Source organism: Thalassophryne amazonica, chromosome 3, assembly GCF_902500255.1.
Source record: "Thalassophryne amazonica chromosome 3, fThaAma1.1, whole genome shotgun sequence".
Lineage (NCBI taxonomy): Eukaryota > Metazoa > Chordata > Actinopteri > Batrachoidiformes > Batrachoididae > Thalassophryne > Thalassophryne amazonica.
Window position 1 is genome coordinate 146,150,740 of NC_047105.1, and position 21,488 is coordinate 146,172,227.

A 21,488-nucleotide genomic window follows, 5' to 3' on the forward strand; every position below is an offset into this window, starting at 1 on the left:
TTGTGAAGAGATTTGTATTTTGTGATATACGTATGTGTTCATGTTTCGTGACTTTTTTCAGTGTTCACGTTTTGCAATTCACGGTTTGAGGATAATTCATGATTTGCAGCGGATTCACAAAAACAGCCTAAATGGTCAATTTCAGTTTGTACAGGAGGTGAAAAATTAAAGTTGCTCCAATTTTGGTAAAAAGTGATGCAAATCACTGGTTATGAGTGAAGCCAAAACATTCTCAAAATGTCTCATGAAAAGTGGTTCACTGCGCATTTTTACAAAAAAAAAAAAAAAAAAAGATTGAAAACAGCCTCCTTCATGCAGCGAAGTCTTGTTTCTGATGCATTTTATTTATTTTTTTTACCTGCGTTTGTACTTCTGGAGATCTTTGTCAATGATGTCAGCCAAAGGCAAGTTGAAAACACTGAAAGTAGCATGAACAATGATCCTGTGTAGAAAATGAAGACCATCAGGTGACTGTTACTGCATCACAAAGCCAAACATGAGTCAGATGTCACTGAACCTCTTACATGTTAAGTGTGAGGAACAAAGCCAGGATGTGGTACTGCCCTGAGCCCAGTGCCAGCATGAATGCAGCCATTCCCAGCTCCACGCAGAAGATCCATAAGATGACCCTGTAGTACCCGAAGCGGCGGAGCAGACCCTGACAGCTCAACACTAACAGCTGTGATGGACAAAGTGGATCAGAAACACGCAGTAAGGAAAAATAAAAATAAAACACATAAAGCAGCGCCACATTGTCCACATGCTGTTGGTAACATGCAGGTGTTTGTGGAAGTCTATCCAACATGAAGGGTGGCTTAATCTGATATTGTCCTGATTAAAACTAAAATCCAGGCTTTCAGAGACTTCATGGGCTCAGCCATGTCTCCGCGTCTTTGACCTTTGAGACTGAGACAGAGGTGTTTGGTGATGTTCATGTGTTCGCAGGAGAATGAAGGTCAAAGCCTTTTGTGTCTTTCTGTATGGTTGTGAGATTTGAATAACAAACTGTGACTTAAAGCAATGACTGGATGTCTACATGACTAGATCTCTTCAGAGGATCCTTGGGTACCACTGGAATAATGTTTTGTCAAACAAATGGTAACTTAGCAACACTCAGATGAGGAGGATCACTTGCAAGATGAGAGAATGTCAGTTACAACATTCTGTCCATGTTTCTCTGGACATAATCCAGCATGCAGGTGTCTCAGTGTTCAGGATGCCAGCAGTGGGAAGGGCCAAGAACATTCCCACGTATCACCTGGTTGTGGCAGAAAGATGGTTGCTTCAGGGAGGTGAAGACGGACCGCTTGTCTGGCTGGGTGGTTGCCATGGAGTGGACCCAGTGCAGTTTTGTTGTGGTGGATGTGGCGTTGCGGGGCACCATTGCATCTTACACAAAGCTCAACAACACAGTGAACTTAAGAGTTCAGCATTAAAAAGCTGCATGCATGAGCCATGTTATCAGCAAATCAGAACCAGAAGGAAAGCAAACACAAGTCTGGTTTAATTAGGATTAAAGCAGTGATTTAATGATGGCTTAAAAAACACAATACTCTACAATACACTTTGCAGTTGTTGACATGGTTGCTTCCATTTGCTTGTAAATGTGCTTGGAAGTGGGAGGAAGCGGGAGGACCCAGAGGGAACCCACGCGGAGATGTTTAGAACATGCAAACTCTGCACAGAAAGCATCGGTGGCAAGTGATCCTTAACCACTAAGCCACCGTGGTGCCCTGACACTGAGTTAGGCAAGTTCATTCTTAGAGATTCAGTGATATTGTGATATGCAGTTCAAGGTAGCTTTGACAGTTTCTGTCCAACATGGAACTACTTTGTCCTTGACTAGCATCACCATCTAAGAGCCCTCATGGTATGTTCTCAATTTTGCCAGACCTTCAGAAATCCCACGTTTCATGTACTTGCATATATATATATAATGGCCATATGTAACACATCAAAATGTTCATAACAATCTCAGCTTTCTGAATGTGAGACAGATATTTGTCTCAAATATTGCGTAACAATATACTCTGGCTCTAAACCTTAAAATATGAAAATAGTTTTTTAGAAATTCTTCAAATCTTTGGTGAATATTCATGTGTATAGAGGGTTTTGGTGTTAACAATGGGTTTACCAACATCTATAGGTAACAAAAGTAGTGTACTATATGAGAAAAAAAACATTTCTGATCAATGTAGCATGAATGCCCTATAATTTCAAGCAGTGCCATTTCATGGAAAAAAAACCAAAACAAAACATGAATGATCATCAAAATCCACTCAAATTAATAGTTTTGAAAGGTCAAAAGGCCATTATAACATGTCATTACTGTCATGCACTTATGCTTTTTCTCACAATCATCAAAATACCTGTGGGCACATGAATCCAGTTCCATACATGATGCTTCTGGCGAGAGGTGGCAACACTTGTTGAGGAATTAGGTTATCGGTAAATATTATGGTAAAATCCGTCCAAAAAGCCAACAAGAAAACCTGGAAGAAGTTCATCAACACAAACATCTGGAAGTCCCTGTTGGTCAAAATCTGCAACAACAAAACTTTCAACCCAGAGAATGAAAATGCCGAGTGACTGTCAGCACACCCCAGTTCATCCGCTTCAGATCCCTTGTTATCAAAGTGGCTCTCGCTGTGGAAGCCCGAGTACATCATGCAGCCACAGCTGACGAGAGCCATCACCACCGTGAAGGCTTGGAAGGCTGCAAAATTGTCCATATTATTGGACACCACGCCACAAAAGAGGATACTGGACGAACCAATGAGAGAAGCTACCTGAAATCACAGAGAAAAGCAAGAGACAGTGTAAACATACGGGCTAACAGGACAAACGCTCCATAGTTTGGATGTCTAAGATTCAAGTAGTTAAAACATGGTTGATTTCAAGTTGATCTACTTCAGGGTCAAGTCTTGTAATAAAAAGAGCTCCTTCTGCCTGCGTAGCTAGTGACACATTAAGGCCTTATTTTACAGATGAAAGCCTTCATGTTTCCTAAGTTTGCACAAATAAGACGCAAAGACAGTGAGTGATGAGTCTCTCGTTCCCTCACAGAGAGAGAGAGAGAGAGAGGAGGAAAAGTGTTAACAGCAGATGCTAGTGTGTAAAAAAGCAGTGAAGCAATTTTAATCAGCCATCATCTTCACCACACAGCCTCAGTGAAACAATAAAAGAGTGAAAAACTGATTCAGAAAGTTTTTCATCCAAGATTTCATAATTAAAAGAGCAAATTTACTTCTTGCAGAAGTTTTTTTTTTTTAAATTTTCTTTTTATTATTGTTGTTTATGCACCAATGACACCAGATCAAATTACTTGTATGTGAGAACTTACTTGGCAATAAATTTTATTCTGATTTGACAATCAAATCAGGTTTAGCTCTTGTTCAAACAAGATGATTAGGGGTTATATTGTTTTTATAAAGTATGCACTCCCACTCAGAAATGTTAAAAAGAAAAAAACTAAACTGTCAACATGACAGAAAAACTCTGCCTGTCTGACTGGGTTAACGGTACAGTGGGTCATTTATAAAGAGGAGAGCAGATGATATGTCCATCAAACATTAATGTGTTTTTAAACTTTCCAATGTTATTTTATTAACTTAGACAGAAAGATGCAAAACAACTTTGATATTATAACATAAGTGTTATTTTTGTCTATTATTCTTGCTTTCAGTGCATCTAAAACCAGTCAAAATGACTCACAACGCGCCACCTCAGGTGATAATCGCCAACAGCACTGCTATACTAAACATTTCTGGGGAGAACCCTGAACCTGTAGTATGACGTTGCTGTAGCAAATGACCAATAGTGTGTGTGTGTGTGTGTGTGTGTGTGTGTGTGTGTGTGTGTGTGTGTGTGTGTGTGTGTGTGTGTGTGTGTGTGTGTGTGTGTGTGTGTGTGTGTGTGTGTGTGTGTGTTTCACATGAAGTTAATCAGAGACCACAGAATTGGGACAACCCACACTAAGGATGCAGGAGGGGGGGCATCAATTTAAAGTAGTAAATTGAAAATGCGCTTAATGTAGTTTTTTCAAATAAAAAAAAAAACCCTCAAAACGTTTTTACATATGCATGAGATTTTTTTTTTTTCCAGGTGATTTGGGAAAACTTATTTTACTAAAGTGGAAGGGAAACACTCACTGTTCCAGGACACATGACACACAGAAAGTGTCATATGATATTCTAAAATGCGTGGTGCAGTGTGCGTGAACCGAGTAAGAGATCTTCTTAATCTTGACAACAGATGATGCTTTGGAAACAGTGAGTTAAAAAAAACAAAACAAAATGGTATACAAAAAAATAATGCTTATGACTTCATCGGTACGAATATTTCATGAGGTGAAAGCTGGAATGTACCATTCAACAAGGCGAAGCATCATTTGTGCTATATGTGACGGGGGTCTTAATGGAATCACTGTGAGTGTTCTCTGTTGACATTCTAATATCACTAATGTTGCTTTCTAGAATGGAAACCCAGTTGAAGACCTAATTCAAAAACATCAAATGCAACAAATCTTCGAACTCACCACATTGAACGTCCTTAGTCTGTGGTGAACTTTGATGGTCCAGATAAATCTAAAAAGCAACATCCCAAAAGCACGGTGCCACCTCCTGGATGGTTATTGAATGCTGGGTGGAATATGGAAAACTACCAACTGGTGTGGTTCAGCTTATATGTTTGTGTGCAACCTGCTGAACACTGTGCATGTTGTGTGCTCCTCCTACCAAATCAAATCAATTTTATTTATATAGTGCCAAATCACAACAAACAGTTGCCCCAAGGCGCTGGGCACCAGTGCCCAACTTCATGTCAGCTAATAATTTATGTTAGCAACCACTCAGTATGTGAGCAAATATGGGACAAATTATACAAAAGAATGGGAAAATAAAACCAGAATGTAAGACAGAAGGTTTGGCTCAGAAGGAGACCATAACCTTCTGTTGTAATTGCAAGTTAGTGATGACAAAATCGAAGCACCGGTCGGAAATGATTCAAACTCCTTTTGAACATGTTCCAGAGTCTGTATCAAAAAGTAAAACCTACTGATAACACTGTCACTGACTGGACTGTTCAGGAAAGTGCATTTAGGAATTTCACATTTCAAGACTCCAATGATCTGTACCTGCATGTACATGAAACAAAGTTTGACCATTTACAAATGTTGCAAAACTATGGAGCCCACCTATGGACATGGTGGTTATTTTTTATTTTTTTTGGCCCAGATCATTGCATACCCTCGCAATACTTTTGCATTCCCTCACAATATTATTGTGTTCCCTTGCAATACCTTTTGCATTCCCTCGCAATACCTTTTTAGGCCATAGGCTTGCTCTTGGGGAGAGCTTTGAAATTGACACAGTTCCAGTATCATGGGTAATATTTTCTATTGTGGTTTTCATTAAGTTAAATAGTTAAACTTCTTCCACAAAAGGTTTCACAAGCAGGTTCTCAGCAGTTAGTGAGAAATTCCCTTCTGAAGTTGTGAGATTCATGAAAATTTGGACATTTTTGAATTCATAAGCATTTTTAACTGTTGTTATCTCAAAAACTAATGAGACCATACACTTAAAACTGAAGACTTACACAGACAATCCCATAAATGTTGACTATTAGGTGGACAAAAGTGCTTGTTGTGAAGTAAACTTATTTTAAACTAGAAGCACTCGGATAGCGCAAACCTTCGCCAAGGCCATAGGGTCACTGACATCACATGGAATACCCTTTGGCAAAGAGACTTATTCCACATTGTTTCACGCATCTACCATCATGTTTCAGATTCAGTGGTTAACCCCCTGGGGTCAGAGGGCATTTTATGGACAGTTCACTCGCCTGGCATAAATGTTTTATTCCACTAAACACGGCAGCGGAACTGTAAACTTAATAAGTGGGTGATCAGAGACTATAGATGTAAGAGGCATGATGTCAGTATTCGTGACAGCAATACCACGTGTGAGAACCAAATTCAGGCTATTTCCACTAATGTGAGTCGAGTATTTATTGCTGAAATCCTAATGCATCCACAATTTCTACAAATGATTTGCAGAGGGGATCAGAAGGCTTATTTATATGAATGTTAAAGTCACCAATGATCAGAATGTTATCTGCACTAGTTGACAAGTTAGAGATGAACGCACCAAATGGTATCTAAGAATTCGGAATATGGGCCAGGAGGCCTATATACAGTGACAAAGTAATACAGCTATTTTTATTGTTCCTGACCTTGGCAATGTGTAATATCCTGAGTAGAGCAGAGAATCAGTTGCTCAAACGAGTTATATTTGTGACCCCCAACAGCTAATAAGCTAAACCTAGATTTAGAAATAAGAGCAACACCCCCGCCTTGCTTCGCATCACAAGGGATGTGGCTAAATGTATATGCTGGTGGGCAGACCTCATTTAAGGGGAGGACAGCTGTAGGTTTAAGCTAGGTTTCACATAACCCAATCATATCTAAGTGATGATCAATAATGAGATCATTAAACAGAAACTAAAATTACAAAGATAAAAACTAAAATTAAAATTCCAGACCCTCAATGAGCGTAGGCAGTCGAGAACATGTGAGTCTTCAGTCTGGGCTTAAAGACCTCTGTCAAACTCAACACAAACACAAAACACAACTTTCCATTTTTTCTTATGAAACTTGGAGACACACTTGGACCAAAATTGGGCAAACGGTCATTCATAAATTAATCATCAATTATTGTAAGTGTCTCAAATAAAATAATTTGTTTCTTGTGTGGAAACCATTTTTTAAATCAATCAATCAATCAACTTTTTTCTTATATAGCGCCAAATCACAACAAACAGTTGCCCCAAGGCGCTCTATATTGTAAGGCAAGGCCATACAATAATTATGAAAAACCCCAACGGTCAAAACGACCCCCTATGAGCAAGCACTTGGCAACAGTGGGAAGGAAAAACTCCCTTTTAACAGGAAGAAACCTCCAGCAGAACCAGGCTCAGGGAGGGGCAGTCTTCTGCTGAGACTGGTTGGGGCTGAGGGAAAAAACCAGGAAAAAGACATGCCGTGAAGGGGGGCAGAGATCGATCACTAATGATTAAATGCAGAGTGATGCATACGGAGCAAAAAGAGAAAGAAACAGTGCATCATGGGAACCCCCCACAATCTACGTCTAAAGCAGCATAACCAAGGGATGGTCCAGGGTCACCCGATCCAGCCCTAACTATAAGCCTTAGCGAAAAGGAAAGTTTTAAGCCTAATCTTAAAAGTAGAGAGGGTATCTGTCTCCCTGATCTGAATTGGGAGCTGGTTCCACAGGAGAGGAGCCTGAAAGCTGAAGGCTCTGCCTCCCATTCTACTCTTACAAACCCTAGGAACTACAAGTAAGCCCGCAGTCTGAGAGCGAAGCGCTCTAATGGGGTAATATGGTACTACGAGGTCCCTAAGATAAGATGGGACCTGATTATTCAAAACCTTAGAAGTAAGAAGAAGAATTTTAAATTCTATTCTAGAATTAACAGGAAGCCAATGAAGAGAGGCCAACACGGGTGAGATATGCTCTCTCCTGCTAGTCCCCGTCAGCACTCTAGCTGCAGCATTCTGAACCAACTGAAGGCTTTTTAGGGAACTTTTAGGACAACCTGATAATAATGAATTACAATAGTCCAGCCTAGAGGAAATAAATGCATGAATTAGTTTTTCAGCATCACTCTGAGACAAGACCTTTCTGATTTTAGAGATATTGCGTAAATGCAAAAAGGCAGTCCTACATATTTGTTTAATATGCGCTTTGAATGACATATCCTGATCAAAAATGACTCCAAGATTTCTCACAGTATTACTAGAGATCAGGGAAATGCCATCCAGAGTAACGATCTGGTTAGACACCATGCTTCTAAGATTTGTGGGGCCAAGTACAATAACTTTTATCTGAGTTTAAAAGCAGGAAATTAGAGGTCATCCATGTCTTTATGTCTGTAAGACAATCCTGCAGTTTAGCTAATTGGTGTGTATCCTCAGGCTTCATGGATAGATAAAGCTGGGTATCATCTGCGTAACAATGAAAATTTAAGCAATACCGTCTAATAATACTGCCTAAGGGAAGCATGTATAAAGTGAATAAAATTGGTCCTAGCACAGAACCTTGTGGAACTCCATAATTAACTTTAGTCTGTGAAGAAAGCATTTTAAAGCATTTTACATACTCAGGGATTGTTTCAATTGTTCACTTGCACAAAAAAATAGTTATCAACACATTGAAGAAGTAATTATAGAAACAGTCAGGGAGAAAATGAAAACTCATACTGGACACATCTGAGTGGATTCCCCCACCACGTTCTGCCCATCTGCCCCCGACTCCTTCTTACATTTTTATGTTATCATGTGCTTTAGTTTTTGAGTTAATGACAAAAATAATTCAAAACAGCAGCAAAAAAAAAAAAAAGAGAAAAAAAAAAAAGAAAACAGTAATTCACTACTGGATCATTATTCTTCTTCAAATAACCAACGTTGTCATTTAATGGACAGATTGTTTTCCTGTTACCAAGGCAACGAAGCAAACTCTTAATGTGCAAAAGTAACAATTGTTATAAATTTGACTTTAATTGAACTGCTAAAAAAAATTGAACCATACCTGTTGGTACTTCACAAGCTGTAGGTGGCTCTGATGGTGGGCAGACATTTCAGCAAAGAGGGCACACTGTGCCAGCAGCACAAAGGTCAGCATCCCATCAAACGCACACTGTGCCACCACCAAGTGCACGCCACTCAGCCAATCACCAGAGCTGTAGGAGCGCCAGGGAAACCACGGGAGGAGAAATGTCAGTGAGTAGAGTGGAGCGCCATACAGGATGGAGAGGCGCCGTTTCATGCAACATGCCAACTTAGAATGGTCTTGCAGGTAGCCAAATAGAGGGTCGTTCACTGCATTCCACACCATGTATACAACCTGTGTGGGAGAGGCATGAACATTATCATTAGAACTTCACAGGAAGTATATCAGACTTAAAAGAGATCATGTGAGAAGATTCATTAATGATCTTGTTTACACAAGCCCCTTCTTATTTGGAATGGTTATTAGTTGGTGTATGAAATCAGACAGAAACCTCCACGACTATGATGTTTGCAAAGGATACTGTGATGTTTAAAAAAGGAATTGCTGAGAGTGAACTGGTTAGGGCCCATTCACACATAGTGCGTTTGGAGTGGAGTTTGGACGAAGTGCACACTTAGTGCACATGACGCAGGACTCGTGTGCAAACCATGTAATGTTGTCCCTGCCTCCAAAGCCTCGTACAGCTGTTGCTACAAGTATTTGCACACACAAGTGCCTGAAAGGCACCTGAAGGACTCTCAGAGTAGGAGAAACAAAATCCTCTGGTCTGATGAGATAATGGTTCAACTCACTGGGGTCATGTTTGGAGGAAACCAGGCACCATCTCTACAGTGAAGCATGGCAGTGACAGCATCATGCTGTGGGGATGTTTGTCAGCAGCAGGAACTGGGAGACTAGTCAGGATTGAGGGAAAGATGAAAGCAGCAACGTACAGAGACATCCTGGATGAAAACCTGCTCCAGAAACTGAGGTCAAGAGGTTCGCTCTTGACCTCAGACTGGGGCGACGGTTCATCTTTCAGCAGGACAGTGACCTTAAGCACACAGCCAAGATATGAAAGGAGTGGCTCCAGGAGAACTCTGTGAATGTCCTTGAGTGGCCCAGCCAGAGCCCAGACCTGAATCCAACTGAACATCTCTGAAGAGATCTGGAAATGGCTGTGCACCGACGCTCCCCATCCAACCTGATGGAGCTTGAGAGGTGCTGTCAAAGGGGAGGTGATGCTCTTAATTGCTGCCAAAGGGGCATCAACAAAGTATTGAGCAAAGGCTGTGAATACTTATATACATGTGATTTCTGAGGTTTATATATATATATATATATATATACCGCCGCGACGCGCGGAATTCCTCCGCACATCTGTCTCAATGTGCCGAAAAAGTGCTGATGTCCACGTCTTTTCACAATTCCTGTGCTAGTCAGATGACGTCCCGGATAAAACACAGCATCCAGTTTGGAAATTAACAGCACATTCCACTGTTACAGGAGTTTTTGTCATGGAAAGAGGAGCGGAGGCTTCGCGCATCGCAGTGGTGCCGCATGGCGCAAAGCAAGGCCGTGATGAAGCCTCACGGGACATGTTCTGGCATGTCCAGGCACATCCACAATTTCTCGAATAATCACTCGATGGAAAAACCACCAACAGCTGTCTGAACGCCATCTCAAAGCTGTCCTGTGAGACCAAAACGGAGGTGGTTTTGTCTCACTCCAGTAGCGAATCCATCGTGACGCGCGAAGCTTCCGCTCGGCTTTCCATGACAAAATCTCTTGTTAAAAGTGAAATCTGCCGGAAAATGGTTGATGTCCAACTCTTGTGATAACCAGAGAAATTGCACACGATGGTCACGGATCCAGACAGCCATTCGTTTAGAAATGAAATGGTCGTTCAGCCTGTCGATGGCGGCTTAGAGCGCGGTGCACCCCCGCTGGGGGCCGTCCTTAAAGCGACAATAACACTCCTTATTCTCTACCAAGCCCATAACATTTTCACCGAAAGCCAGATAAAATTTTCTAATGGTTTCCAGCTGCCAGTCTCTAACAGTTTCTGAAAAAATTCTGATGGAAAAAAAGCCCAAATCATCCCGCCATTTCCTGACAATGAAAATCCGCCAAGGGGCTGGACCACTCCTCACTCAAAGCCTGCTCACAGGCGAATGACGCAACCGACAGGCGTGGAAAAACTCACGCATGCGCACGAGGGTTCAAGCTTGTCTGACGCAATCACACGTGATTCAAATCCATATGGTTTTTGAAAAAAATAATAAGGTCGGATACTTTTCTAATAGACCTCGTAAATTTGCAACAATTACATTTTTTCATGTTGTCATTATGGGGTGTTGTGAGAATTTTGAGGGATTTACTCTATTTTGGAATAAGACAGTGGTGGGCATAGATAACCAAAAAATTCACTTCGATAACAGATAATCAGATAACTGAAAAGCTATCTTTGATAAAGGTAAAACAATAAACCACCCAAAAATGTATTAGAAGTTACAAATAACCGATAAACTCCAGTATTGTCTCTGGTACATTTGCAACTACTAACAAGCTGGTTTTGAGTTTTAACACCACGATCGCTTCTGGTAGCATCAAAAGCGACAATAGACCCAAACAATGAGTCAGCACTTCTGTCTTTGAACATCTTGTCTCCTGCTGGAAGATTCTGTTTACTACATTGCTTCCATCATAGAACCAAGCTGTGAAGAATCACAAAGCTCAGCTTTCTACTCAATCACAATGCACCCATCAGGCGGAGGTCTTGGAAAATAAAGCAGTGCTGAGTTATGGTTGGTGTATAAATAAAATGAACACTGATAGAATAACTCCATTAATGTCAATTCTGTCATGTGTACAAAGTTAAAATATAACATATATCTTTTAATGTTGAATAATGTACTAATTCTGAAGTTTTGTAACAAACACAGACAGATGGAATTCTGGGTAAAATGTGCCTCTGGTCACACTGATTGGGTGATTCATTCTATGTAAACCAACATGTGAGGTGTGTCGTGTGCTGGTGTTTACAGATAAATGTGCTTTTGTAAAATATGCCATTTTTTATTTGTAAAAAAAGCCATTTTCAAAAAAAAAAAAAAAAAAGCCAAGTTGTAATTAGATAATTGTCTGATATAACCGGTGTCAAAATAAATAGAACACTGCCATTCACCCTATTGACATATCCCATAATCCCTTGCGCGCCAGAGAGTCACTGCAGTCAAACAACATATAGAGAATCCACATGATGACAGTTGTAAATTAATATTATACTACAAAAATGTATTTTTTATGCTTTTCATCACATTAATTAGAGACTGCTGCATGATACCCTGAAAACTTGCTAAAACAATTATAACAAATAATTTGTGTCTGTTACATTTAATCTGCGTGTAATTTAATAAACGCAAATGTTGGGAAAGGTGTCGTAGCACGGACCCACAACAGGGGGCGCACATGAACGGACAATGAGTAAGCCAAAAGGTAACAATTTAATGTTGTGATAATACACAACTAAAGTCACAGAATTTGCAGAGTCAATAAACACCAGGTGACGTGTGGGCAGGCTCGAAGATAGAAGACCCCTGACGAGAGAGAAGCCGCGTCCCACATGGCCTCCACCACCAACGGTCTGAAGAACACCAGAGCCGCCAAGTCCCGAGTCCCCAGGTGGCCTCTGTCTTCGGCTGTCGACCCTGGTACTGCTGGTAGAAAGCAGAGATATGATGTGTGAGTGTGAGTCCGCACACTCAGTAATTCACAGTCCAAATACAGTTAGGAGGGAGCACCTCCACCTCCAAATCACACACACTCGTGCAGCTCCTGGTCAACCACTTATCTGAGATGGGGTGTGGGGCGAAGCCGTCGCTGTCACACCAAACGCCAATCCTCTAGATAAGGCAACACTCCAGGAAAACGGCTGCAATAGAAGTTCAAGTTATTACACACACAGTGTTAGTCAGCAGAGAAATTACTTTGGTACTGATAGTCGATTTCTCGGCGAGGAGGTGGAGTTGCAGTCCAGCCTTTATGGTGATGATGATGATGAACGAGTGACAGCTGGTGCAGAGGAAGAATGACAGCTGTCACTTCTTCTGGGTCTGGCGCCCTCTCGTGCTTGGAGCCCGCACTCCAAGCAGGGTGCCCTCTGGTGGTGGTGGGCCAGCAGTACCTCCTCTTCAGCGGCCCACATAACAGGACCCCCCCCTCAATGGGCGCCAGGAGACGACCAGGCTTGTCCGGATGTCTTTTGTAAAAATCGGCCAGGAGGGCCGGGTCCAGGATGAAGCTCCTCTTCACCCAGGAGCGTTCTTCAGGTCCATACCCCTCCCAGTCCACCAGATATTGGAACCCCCGACCCTTACGACGGACGTCCAGGAGCCTGCGGACTGTGCAGGCAGGCTCCCCATCAATGAGCCGGGCAGGAGGCGGCGTAGGTCCCGGAGCACAGAGGGGCGAGGTGTGGTGTGGTTTAAGATGGGACACATGAAACACAGGGTGAATCCGCAGTGAAGCTGGGAGTTGGAGCTTCACTGCGGCCGGGTTGATGATCTTGAGGATACGAAAAGGTCCGATGAATCTGTCCTTCAGTTTTGGGGAGTCCACACAGAGAGGGATGTCCTTAGTCGAGAGCCACACCTCCTGCCCGGGCTGGTATGTGGGGGCTGGGGAACGCCGGCGGTCCGCATGGGTTTTAGCCCTCGTCCGGGCCTTTAACAGGGCAGAGTGGGCGGTCCGCCACACCCGGCGGCACCTCCTGAGGTGGGCCTGGACCGAGGGCACACCGACCTCTCCCTCCACCAGCGGGAACAATGGGGGCTGGTTCCCCAAACATGCCTCAAAAGGGGAGAGGCCGGTAGCAGACGAGACTTGGCTGTTATGGGCATACTCGATCCAGGCCAGATGGTGACTCCAGGCCGCCGGGTGCGCGGAGGTGACGCAGCGAAGGGCCTGTTCCAACTCCTGGTTAGCCCGCTCTGCCTGGCCGTTGGTCTGGGGGTGGTACCCGGACGAGAGACTCACGGTGGCCCCCAGCTCCTTACAGAAACTCTTCCACACCTGCGAAGAGAACTGGGGACCACGATCTGAAACGATGTCCGATGGTATCCCATGCAGCCGCATGACGTGGTGGACCAGGAGGTCTGCCGTCTCCTGGGCTGTCGGGAGCTTCGGGAGGGCCACGAAGTGGGCCGCCTTGGAGAACCGGTCCACTATCGTGAGGATCACGGTGTTGCCCTGGGATGGCGGGAGGCCCGTGATGAAGTCCAGGCCGATGTGAGACCAGGGGCGATGAGGCACTGGCAGGGGTTGGAGGAGTCCCGTCATCCTCCGATGGTCTGCCTTGCCCCTGGCGCAGATGGTACAGGCCTGGACGTAGTCCCGGACGTCAGTTTCCAGGGACGCCCACCAGAAGCGCTGCTGGACTACTGCCACGGTCCTACGCACTCCGGGATGACAGGAGAGCTTGGACCCGTGGAAGAAGTCCAATACGGCAGCTCTTGCCTCTGGTGGGACGTACAGTCTGTTCTTGGGGCCAGTCCCCGGGTCCGGGCTCCTTGTCAGGGCCTCCTGGACGGTCTCCTCCACGTCCCAGGTGAGGATGGTCTCGGTGGGGTTCGACAGCCCCGCTTTGGCTTCTTCTTCGTGCACCCGGGACAATGCATCTGATTTTTGATTCTTGGTCCCGGGGCGATACGTGATCTGGAAGTCAAAGCGCCCGAAGAACAGAGACCAGCGGGCTTGCCTGGGGTTCAGCCGCTTGGCGGTCCGGATGTACTCCAGGTTCCGATGGTCCGTGAAAACCGTGAAGGGCAACGATGCCCCCTCCAGCAGGTGTCTCCACTCTTCAAGAGCCTCCTTCACCGCAAGAAGTTCCCGATTGCCGACGTCATAGTTCCGTTCAGCTGGGGTCAACCTGCGGGAATAAAAGGCACAAGGATGGAGAATTTTATCAGCCTCCACGCTCTGGGACAGCACGGCTCCTATCCCTGAGTCAGAGGCGTCCACTTCTACTATGTACTGGCGATCAGGATCAGGCTGCACCAGAACTGGTGCAGTCGAGAACCGGCGTTTCAACTCCTGGAACGCGGCTTCGCACCGATCCGACCAGGCGAAGGGGACCTTAGTGGAGGTCAGGGCAGTCAGGGGGCTAACTACCTGACTGTAACCTTTAATGAACCTCCTGTAGAAATTTGCAAAGCCTAGGAACTGCTGTAGTTTCCTGCGGCTTGTTGGTTGGGGCTAATCTCTCACCGCCGCAACCTTAGCCGGATCAGGGGCGACGGAGTTGGAGGAGATGATGAACCCCAGGAAGGACAAAGAAGTGTGGTGGAACTCGCACTTCTCGCCCTTCACAAACAGCCGGTTCTCCAACAACCGCTGTAGGACCTGACGTACATGCTGGACATGGGTCTCAGGGTCCGGGGAAAAGATGAGTATATCGTCCAGATATACGAAGACGAACCGATGCAGGAAGTCCCGCAAGACGTCATTTACCAAAGCTTGGAACGTCGCGGGGGTGTTAGTGAGGCCGAACGGCATGACCAGGTACTCAAAATGACCTAACGGGGTGTTGAATGCCGTCTTCCATTCGTCTCCCTTCCGGATCCGAACCAGGTGGTACGCGTTTCTAAGATCCAATTTAGAGAAAATTTGGGCTCCATGCAGGGGCGTGAACACTGAATCCAACAGAGGCAACGGGTATCGGTTGCAAACCGTGATCTCGTTCAGCCCTCTGTAATCAATGCATGGACGGAGTCCGCCGTCTTTCTTGCCCACAAAAAAGAAACCAGCACCCATCGGGGAGGTGGAGTTTCGGATCAGCCCGGCAGCTAAGGAGTCCCGGATGTAGGTCTCCATTGATTCGCGTTCCGGACGTGAGAGGTTGTACAGTCTACTGGACGGGTACTCAGCGCCCGGGACCAAATCGATGGCACAATCATACGGTCGGTGCGGGGGAAGAGTGAGCGCCAGATCTTTGCTGAAAACGTCAGCAAGATCATGGTACTCCTTTGGCACCGCCGATAGATTGGGGGGGACTTTGACCTCCTCATTAGCCATAGTGCCGGGAGGAACCGAGGATCCTAAGCACTCCCGGTGGCAGGTTTCGCTCCACTGCGTCACAACCCCAGACGGCCAATCAATCCGGGGATTGTGCTTCACCATCCATGGAAAGCCCAAAATCACTCGGGAGGTAGATGGTGTGACATGGAACACTATCTCCTCCCTGTGATTCCCAGACACAACCAAAGTCACTGGTTGTGTCTGATGTGTGATTAATGGAAGCAGGGTGCCATCTAGTGCTCGCACCTGCAAAGGTGCCGGCAGAGCCACCAGAGGGAGCCCTACTTCCTTTACCCATCTGCTGTCCAGCAGATTCCCTTCAGACCCCGTGTCTATCAGTGCTGGGGCGTGAAGGGTTAAATCCCCACAAAGGATTGTTACTGGGATTCGTGCAGATTTGCAGGGTTTTCCCGCGTGCATGTTATGACCCACCCTTAGCCCAGTTTCTAAGGACGGGCGTTGTAGTTTGACCGTCTTAGGGCAATCCTTCTGCAGGTGCTCGCAAGAGCCGCAGACAAAACACTCCCCGCGGGCCAGCCTCCTTTGTCTGATATTTGATTTTAATTTGGCCCTGCTCGTGTCCATAGCCTCCTCAGCAGGGGGAGCTGTAGCCACACGGAGCTCTCTGGCAGTGAAGCGTGGGGACGACGTCACCTTGTCGCAACCGGAAGGGGGAGGGACGGCTCGTGCCTGGTCACGCCTCCCGGCCTGCTCCCAACGATGCTCGTTTAAACGGTTGTCTAAGCGTATAACTAAAGCGACAAGCCCGTCAAAATCCCGCGGTTCCTCCTTGGCCAGTAGGTGCTCCTTAAGGACCGGGGACAGTCCACTTACAAAGGCGGCGCGGAGCGCAACGTTATTCCAGCCGGACCTCGCTGCCACGATGCGGAAGTCGACTGCATACTCGGCTGCGCTACGGCGCCCCTGTCTCATCGACAGCAGCACGTTCGAAGCGGTCTCGCCTCTGTTGGGATGATCAAACACTTGTTTGAACTCCCGTACAAACCCAGTATAAGACGTTAGGAGCCGTGAATTCTGCTCCCAAAGCGCCGTAGCCCATGCGCGTGCCTTTCCTCGAAGCAAATTAATAACATAAGCCACCCGGCTAGCGTCTGATGCGTACATGACGGGGCGCTGTGAAAAGACGAGCGAACACTGCATGAGGAAGTCCGCGCACGTCTCGACACAGCCCCCGTACGGTTCCGGGGGGCTTATGTATGCTTCAGGGGACGGTGGGAGGGTTCGTTGAACGACCAGTGGAACGTCTGATACAGGCCCAGGACCAGCCAGAGGAGTGGCTGCAGCAGCGCCCTGATCGCGCGCTTCCACCCTGGCAGTGAGAGCCTCCACCCTCCGATTAAGGAGGACACTCTGCTCGGTCACTAAATCTAACCGAGCCTTGAAGGCGGTTAAGATCTGCTGCAGCTCACTCAACCCGCCTCCCGCTGACGCCTGCGCTCCTGGCTCTTCCATTGGCCGTTCAAGCTTGAGTTGACGCCCCTCGGAATCCATGACGATGGCCGAGAAATCCTGTTGGGAAAGGTGTCGTAGCACGGACCCACCATAGGGGGCGCAAATGAATGGACAATGAGTAAGCCAAAAGGTAACAATTTAATGTTGTGATAATACACAACTAAAGTCACAGAATTTGCAGAGTCAATAAACACCAGGTGACGTGTGGGCAGGCTCGAAGATAGAAGACCCCTGACGAGAGAGAAGCCGCGTCCCACATGGCCTCCACCACCAACGGTCTGAAGAACACCGGAGCCGCCAAGTCCCGAGTCCCCAGGTGGCCTCTGTCTTCGGCTGTCGACCCTGGTACTGCTGGTAGAAAGCAGAGATATGATGTGTGAGTGTGAGTCTGCACACTCAGTAATTCACAGTCCAAATACAGTTAGGAGGGAGCACCTCCACCTCCAAATCACACACACTCGTGCAGCTCCTGGTCAACCACTTATCTGAGATGGGGTGTGGGGCGAAGCCGTCGCTGTCACACCAAACGCCAATCCTCTAGATAAGGCAACACTCCAGGAAAACGGCTGCAATAGAAGTTCAAGTTATTACACACACAGTGTTAGTCAGCAGAGAAATTACTTTGGTACTGGTAGTCGATTTCTCGGCGAGGAGGTGGAGTTGCAGTCCAGCCTTTATGGTGATGATGATGATGAACGAGTGACAGCTGGTGCAGAGGAAGAATGACAGCTGTCACTTCTTCTGGGTCTGGCGCCCTCTCGTGCTTGGAGCCCTCCAAGCAGGGTGCCCTCTGGTGGTGGTGGGCCAGCAGTACCTCCACTTCAGCGGCCCACATAACAGCAAACAGAATTTCAGACATATTATATATATTAGTCTGGAACAAAGAGGACAAACAGTGTTGTAAAGAACAATAATCAAGACGTTAAAGAGCAAACTTCACTTTCCCCCAGAACGACATGATCAGATTGTAGCTCACAGCAGCTCCCATTGAAAATAACGGAGAGACAGACTGTGATTCTCACATGTTTACATAAAATAAACACAATAACAACGTCTATAAACCCAAAGAATATATTCACGAGAGTTTTAGGCACAATATAAAAATAGTTTTATGTTGTGATGTTAATGGTGTTGTCCATGTGCAGCGGTTAAAGTGCAGTTTTTGTAAATTAAATTTGAAAAAAAAGCTTCTGTTTACGTTTTGCTTCTGGAAACACGAGTCTGACGTGTGGTTTGAAAATATCAGCCCAGCTTCAGTTTGAATACTGCCATGAACACTACTGGCCAGTAGATGGTACTAGAGACCTTGAAAACTTGCAAACACAAAATTCCAGATAATCTGTCTTGCGACTTGCTATGTTTAAGATGCGTGGAATTTAATAAAAGCAAACAAACACAATAACAATGTCTATAAACCCAGAGAATATATTCACTTGAGTTTTAGGCACTAGAGTTTAATGCTGTTGTCCTGATCAGAGTGTCTAACATGCATTTCTCCTGTCGTGAACATACTGAAATTACCGTACTGAGATTACCCTATCCCATAATGCACCTGAACACAGCATGCCCCACACTAAAACCTTAAAAATTAGCGCATTACTTTAAAACTAAAACATATATCTGATATTTTCACTTTATAAAACTTCAAAAGTGACGTTAATTTAAATAACTTGTCCGAAATAAGTTTGGTTCAAATTTGAACCATAAGTTAAAAATGTATGCCTCTGGATGACTTGGGTGATAGTGGCCGCGTATCAGAATGGGGTTAAAAAAAAAAAAAAAAAAAGAGTTTTTTTTTTTTTTTTGTGACCACTTCTCCTTTGACTGCAGAGGATAGAGTGGTTTCTTCTAGAAACAGGTATCCTGTTTTCAGAGGGTAGAACTACACATCGGTTCACTTTTGTTTACCACGTTAAGGGTCTAAAAACTATTGGACAAAAATTTATCATACGATAATTAGTCCGATAATGGTTTTCAAAGTTATCTGAACAGATAATCCGATAATGAAAACTTTATCTTCGATATAGGATTATCGGAACTGTGCCCACCACTGGAATAAGACTAACACTGTGGAAAAAGTGAAGCACTGTGAATAATTTCTGGATGCACTGTCCATCTTTTATCACGTCTGTGATGTAGCGCTCAAAAGCATCATATCTGCCACAGGAGATGTGCTGCATTACTAGAAAATCACCAAGAATGTGTTAGTGAATGTGTGATGAATCTGCTGACAGACTGGTTTGTGCTTCGTCCTCACAGCGAGAGGCAACTGGTTCATTTGAGACGCCAGAAGGGATCAAACACCTCCGTGGCTGCAAAGACTCAACAATGAGCCAATCATGAAAATCGACTGACATGTGAGGCGTGTGTGACAGCTGACCTGTGAGTGGTGGAAGGCTCCCTCTGATATCTCATACTTGTTGACGAACAGTTTGACATAGTAGAAGCTGAAGACGCTGTTGATCAGCGTTGCTCCCAGAGTGGTCATTGAATAAGCCACAGCTGGTGGACTCAGTCTGAGCTTCTTCAGCAACCTGCTGGTCACTCCTGGAGCTCCTTCTCCCTGCATGACCACTTGCAAACTCAGTGAAACACAGACAATGACCCAGAATTCTGCACCTTCACCTTCACATGTTTAATCTTTAATGAAATCCAGGAGTCAAAGTTCAGGGATTACTGAGGCGAAAAATGTTGAAATATTTCTGTCATCTCACTCCTGTCACTCCTTGTGCTCCATCTCCACTTACATTTTCAAATGATGTCACAGACACGATAAAAAAAAAAAAAAACATTTAATTGACCCAAATATCAAATTAGGCACAATGTCACACTCAGGACTGAAATCTCAGGCAATAAATACAAGTATCAGTTCCATCATATGACCTTTTCTCTAGGGGTTGGTAAGGTTAGACCTTACATGTGTGAAGCACCGTGAGGCAGCTTTGTTGTTATTTGGCACTATATAAATGAAAAAAATTGAAAATTCTCTATTAGATTAGACTCACTCATTATTGTTAAGTTTAGCATTCAGGTAAAATAAATTAAAGTCTGTGCATACTTTGAATATAGTATCACAAAGGTCAATAACTGTCATGGACTGAGTGCTTTTCAAATATGTCCTTGTACATTATTATTATTAAAAGGTAAGCCGTTCAGTTAGTTAAAAGAACACCATTAAAGTCTAGAAAAGAGAATACATATCTTAACATAACTGGCATCAATCCATTGTAAATCATCTTGTCTTTTACAATATATAATTATAGCAAGATGGCGGCACACACGGGTGCAACGGCTTTTAGCTCTCCAATATGGTGCTTGTTTTTCTTACTTCTTGTGTGTACTGTATATTCTTCGAGTTTTGTAAAACGACCCACAGCTACAGCCGCCAGAACCTTATCGACCTCGGTCTGAGGTACAAACTGTCGGTTACGAGCGAATTCCACCAGTACCACAACATCCCGGAGGACATAGGAAGAACCGGGATCTCCGTGGATTACCAGCTTGCCCAGCAGGCGGGGAAGGCAGCGTAGAGACGGGAAGCAGAAGCGAGGATGTCAATCCGGCTCCGATGCTAGGCTACGTAAACAACCTCACAGGCCAGCATTACTGAGCCTTTTCCTCTCAAACGGCAGATCCATCACACACAAAATGGACGAATTGGAGCTACAGATGGCCACAAACAGCTTTGAGTGGAACTGCAGCGTTATTTTCATCACGGAAACTTGGCTTCACCCGCTGATCCCCAATGCTGCAGTCGAGCTAGCAGGCCGCACGCTACAACGGCAGGACAGAACCAGTGATTCGGGTAAGAGCAGTGGTGGGGGGCTCTGTGTTTATGTGAACCACGAGTGGTGCTGTAGCAGCAGGGTCATTGACTCTCACTGTTCTCCTGATTTAGAGGTGCTGGCAGTCTCGTGCAGACCTTTTTATCTCCCAAGGGGTTCACAGTAGTCGTGTTTGCTGTTTACACCCCACCCGATGCTAACGTTAGCATGGCTCTTAGCCTCTTGCTCACCTGTGTAAATAAACAGCAGCTGGCCCACCCGGATGGCGTTTGTATTGTTGCTGGTGACATCAACCAACGTTTTTAAAGACTGTGCTCCCTAAGTTTGTCCAGTACGTGAAGTGTGCCACCAAAGGGGAAAATACTTTGGACCATGTCTACTCAAACATAAAACATGCGTACAAAGTCACTCCCCTCCCCATCTCGCTGGATCAGACGATCTCTGCCTGTCCCTCACCCCCTGCTGAGGCGAACAAAGCCACAACGGAAGACAATCCAAACCTGACCTGAGGGGCGCTCTCCCAGCTACAGGACTGCTGACCAACTGGCTGGAGTTTTCACCTGCATCTTCAACCTGTCCCTATCAC

General features: G+C 45.1%; 1 protein-coding gene across 1 annotated transcript; it reads right to left on the bottom strand.

Moving 5' to 3' along the window:
• Positions 1 to 354: 354 nt before the first annotated feature.
• Positions 355 to 19,686, bottom strand: LOC117507852 (transmembrane protein 180-like). Its single transcript, XM_034167636.1, has 5 exons — positions 19,498 to 19,686; positions 8,607 to 8,921; positions 2,370 to 2,789; positions 525 to 679; positions 355 to 442 (listed from the first exon to the last, which is right to left on the bottom strand). The coding sequence occupies exons 1-5, from the start codon at positions 19,684 to 19,686 to the stop codon at positions 355 to 357; spliced, it is 1,167 nt and encodes a 388-aa protein (XP_034023527.1).
• Positions 19,687 to 21,488: the final 1,802 nt, after the last annotated feature.

Bases quoted from the DNA above. Each gene is read 5' to 3' on its own strand.
- LOC117507852 (XM_034167636.1), bottom strand. From the start codon at position 19,686: ATGCAGGGAGAAGGAGCTCCAGGAGTGACCAGCAGGTTGCTGAAGAAG. The intron at 680-2,369 runs GTATTTTGATGA...TGTCCATCACAG, and splicing joins CTGGATTCATGTGCCCACAG to CTGTTAGTGTTGAGCTGTCA. The intron at 443-524 runs GTAAGAGGTTCA...TTTTCTACACAG, and splicing joins TTGTTCCTCACACTTAACAT to GATCATTGTTCATGCTACTT.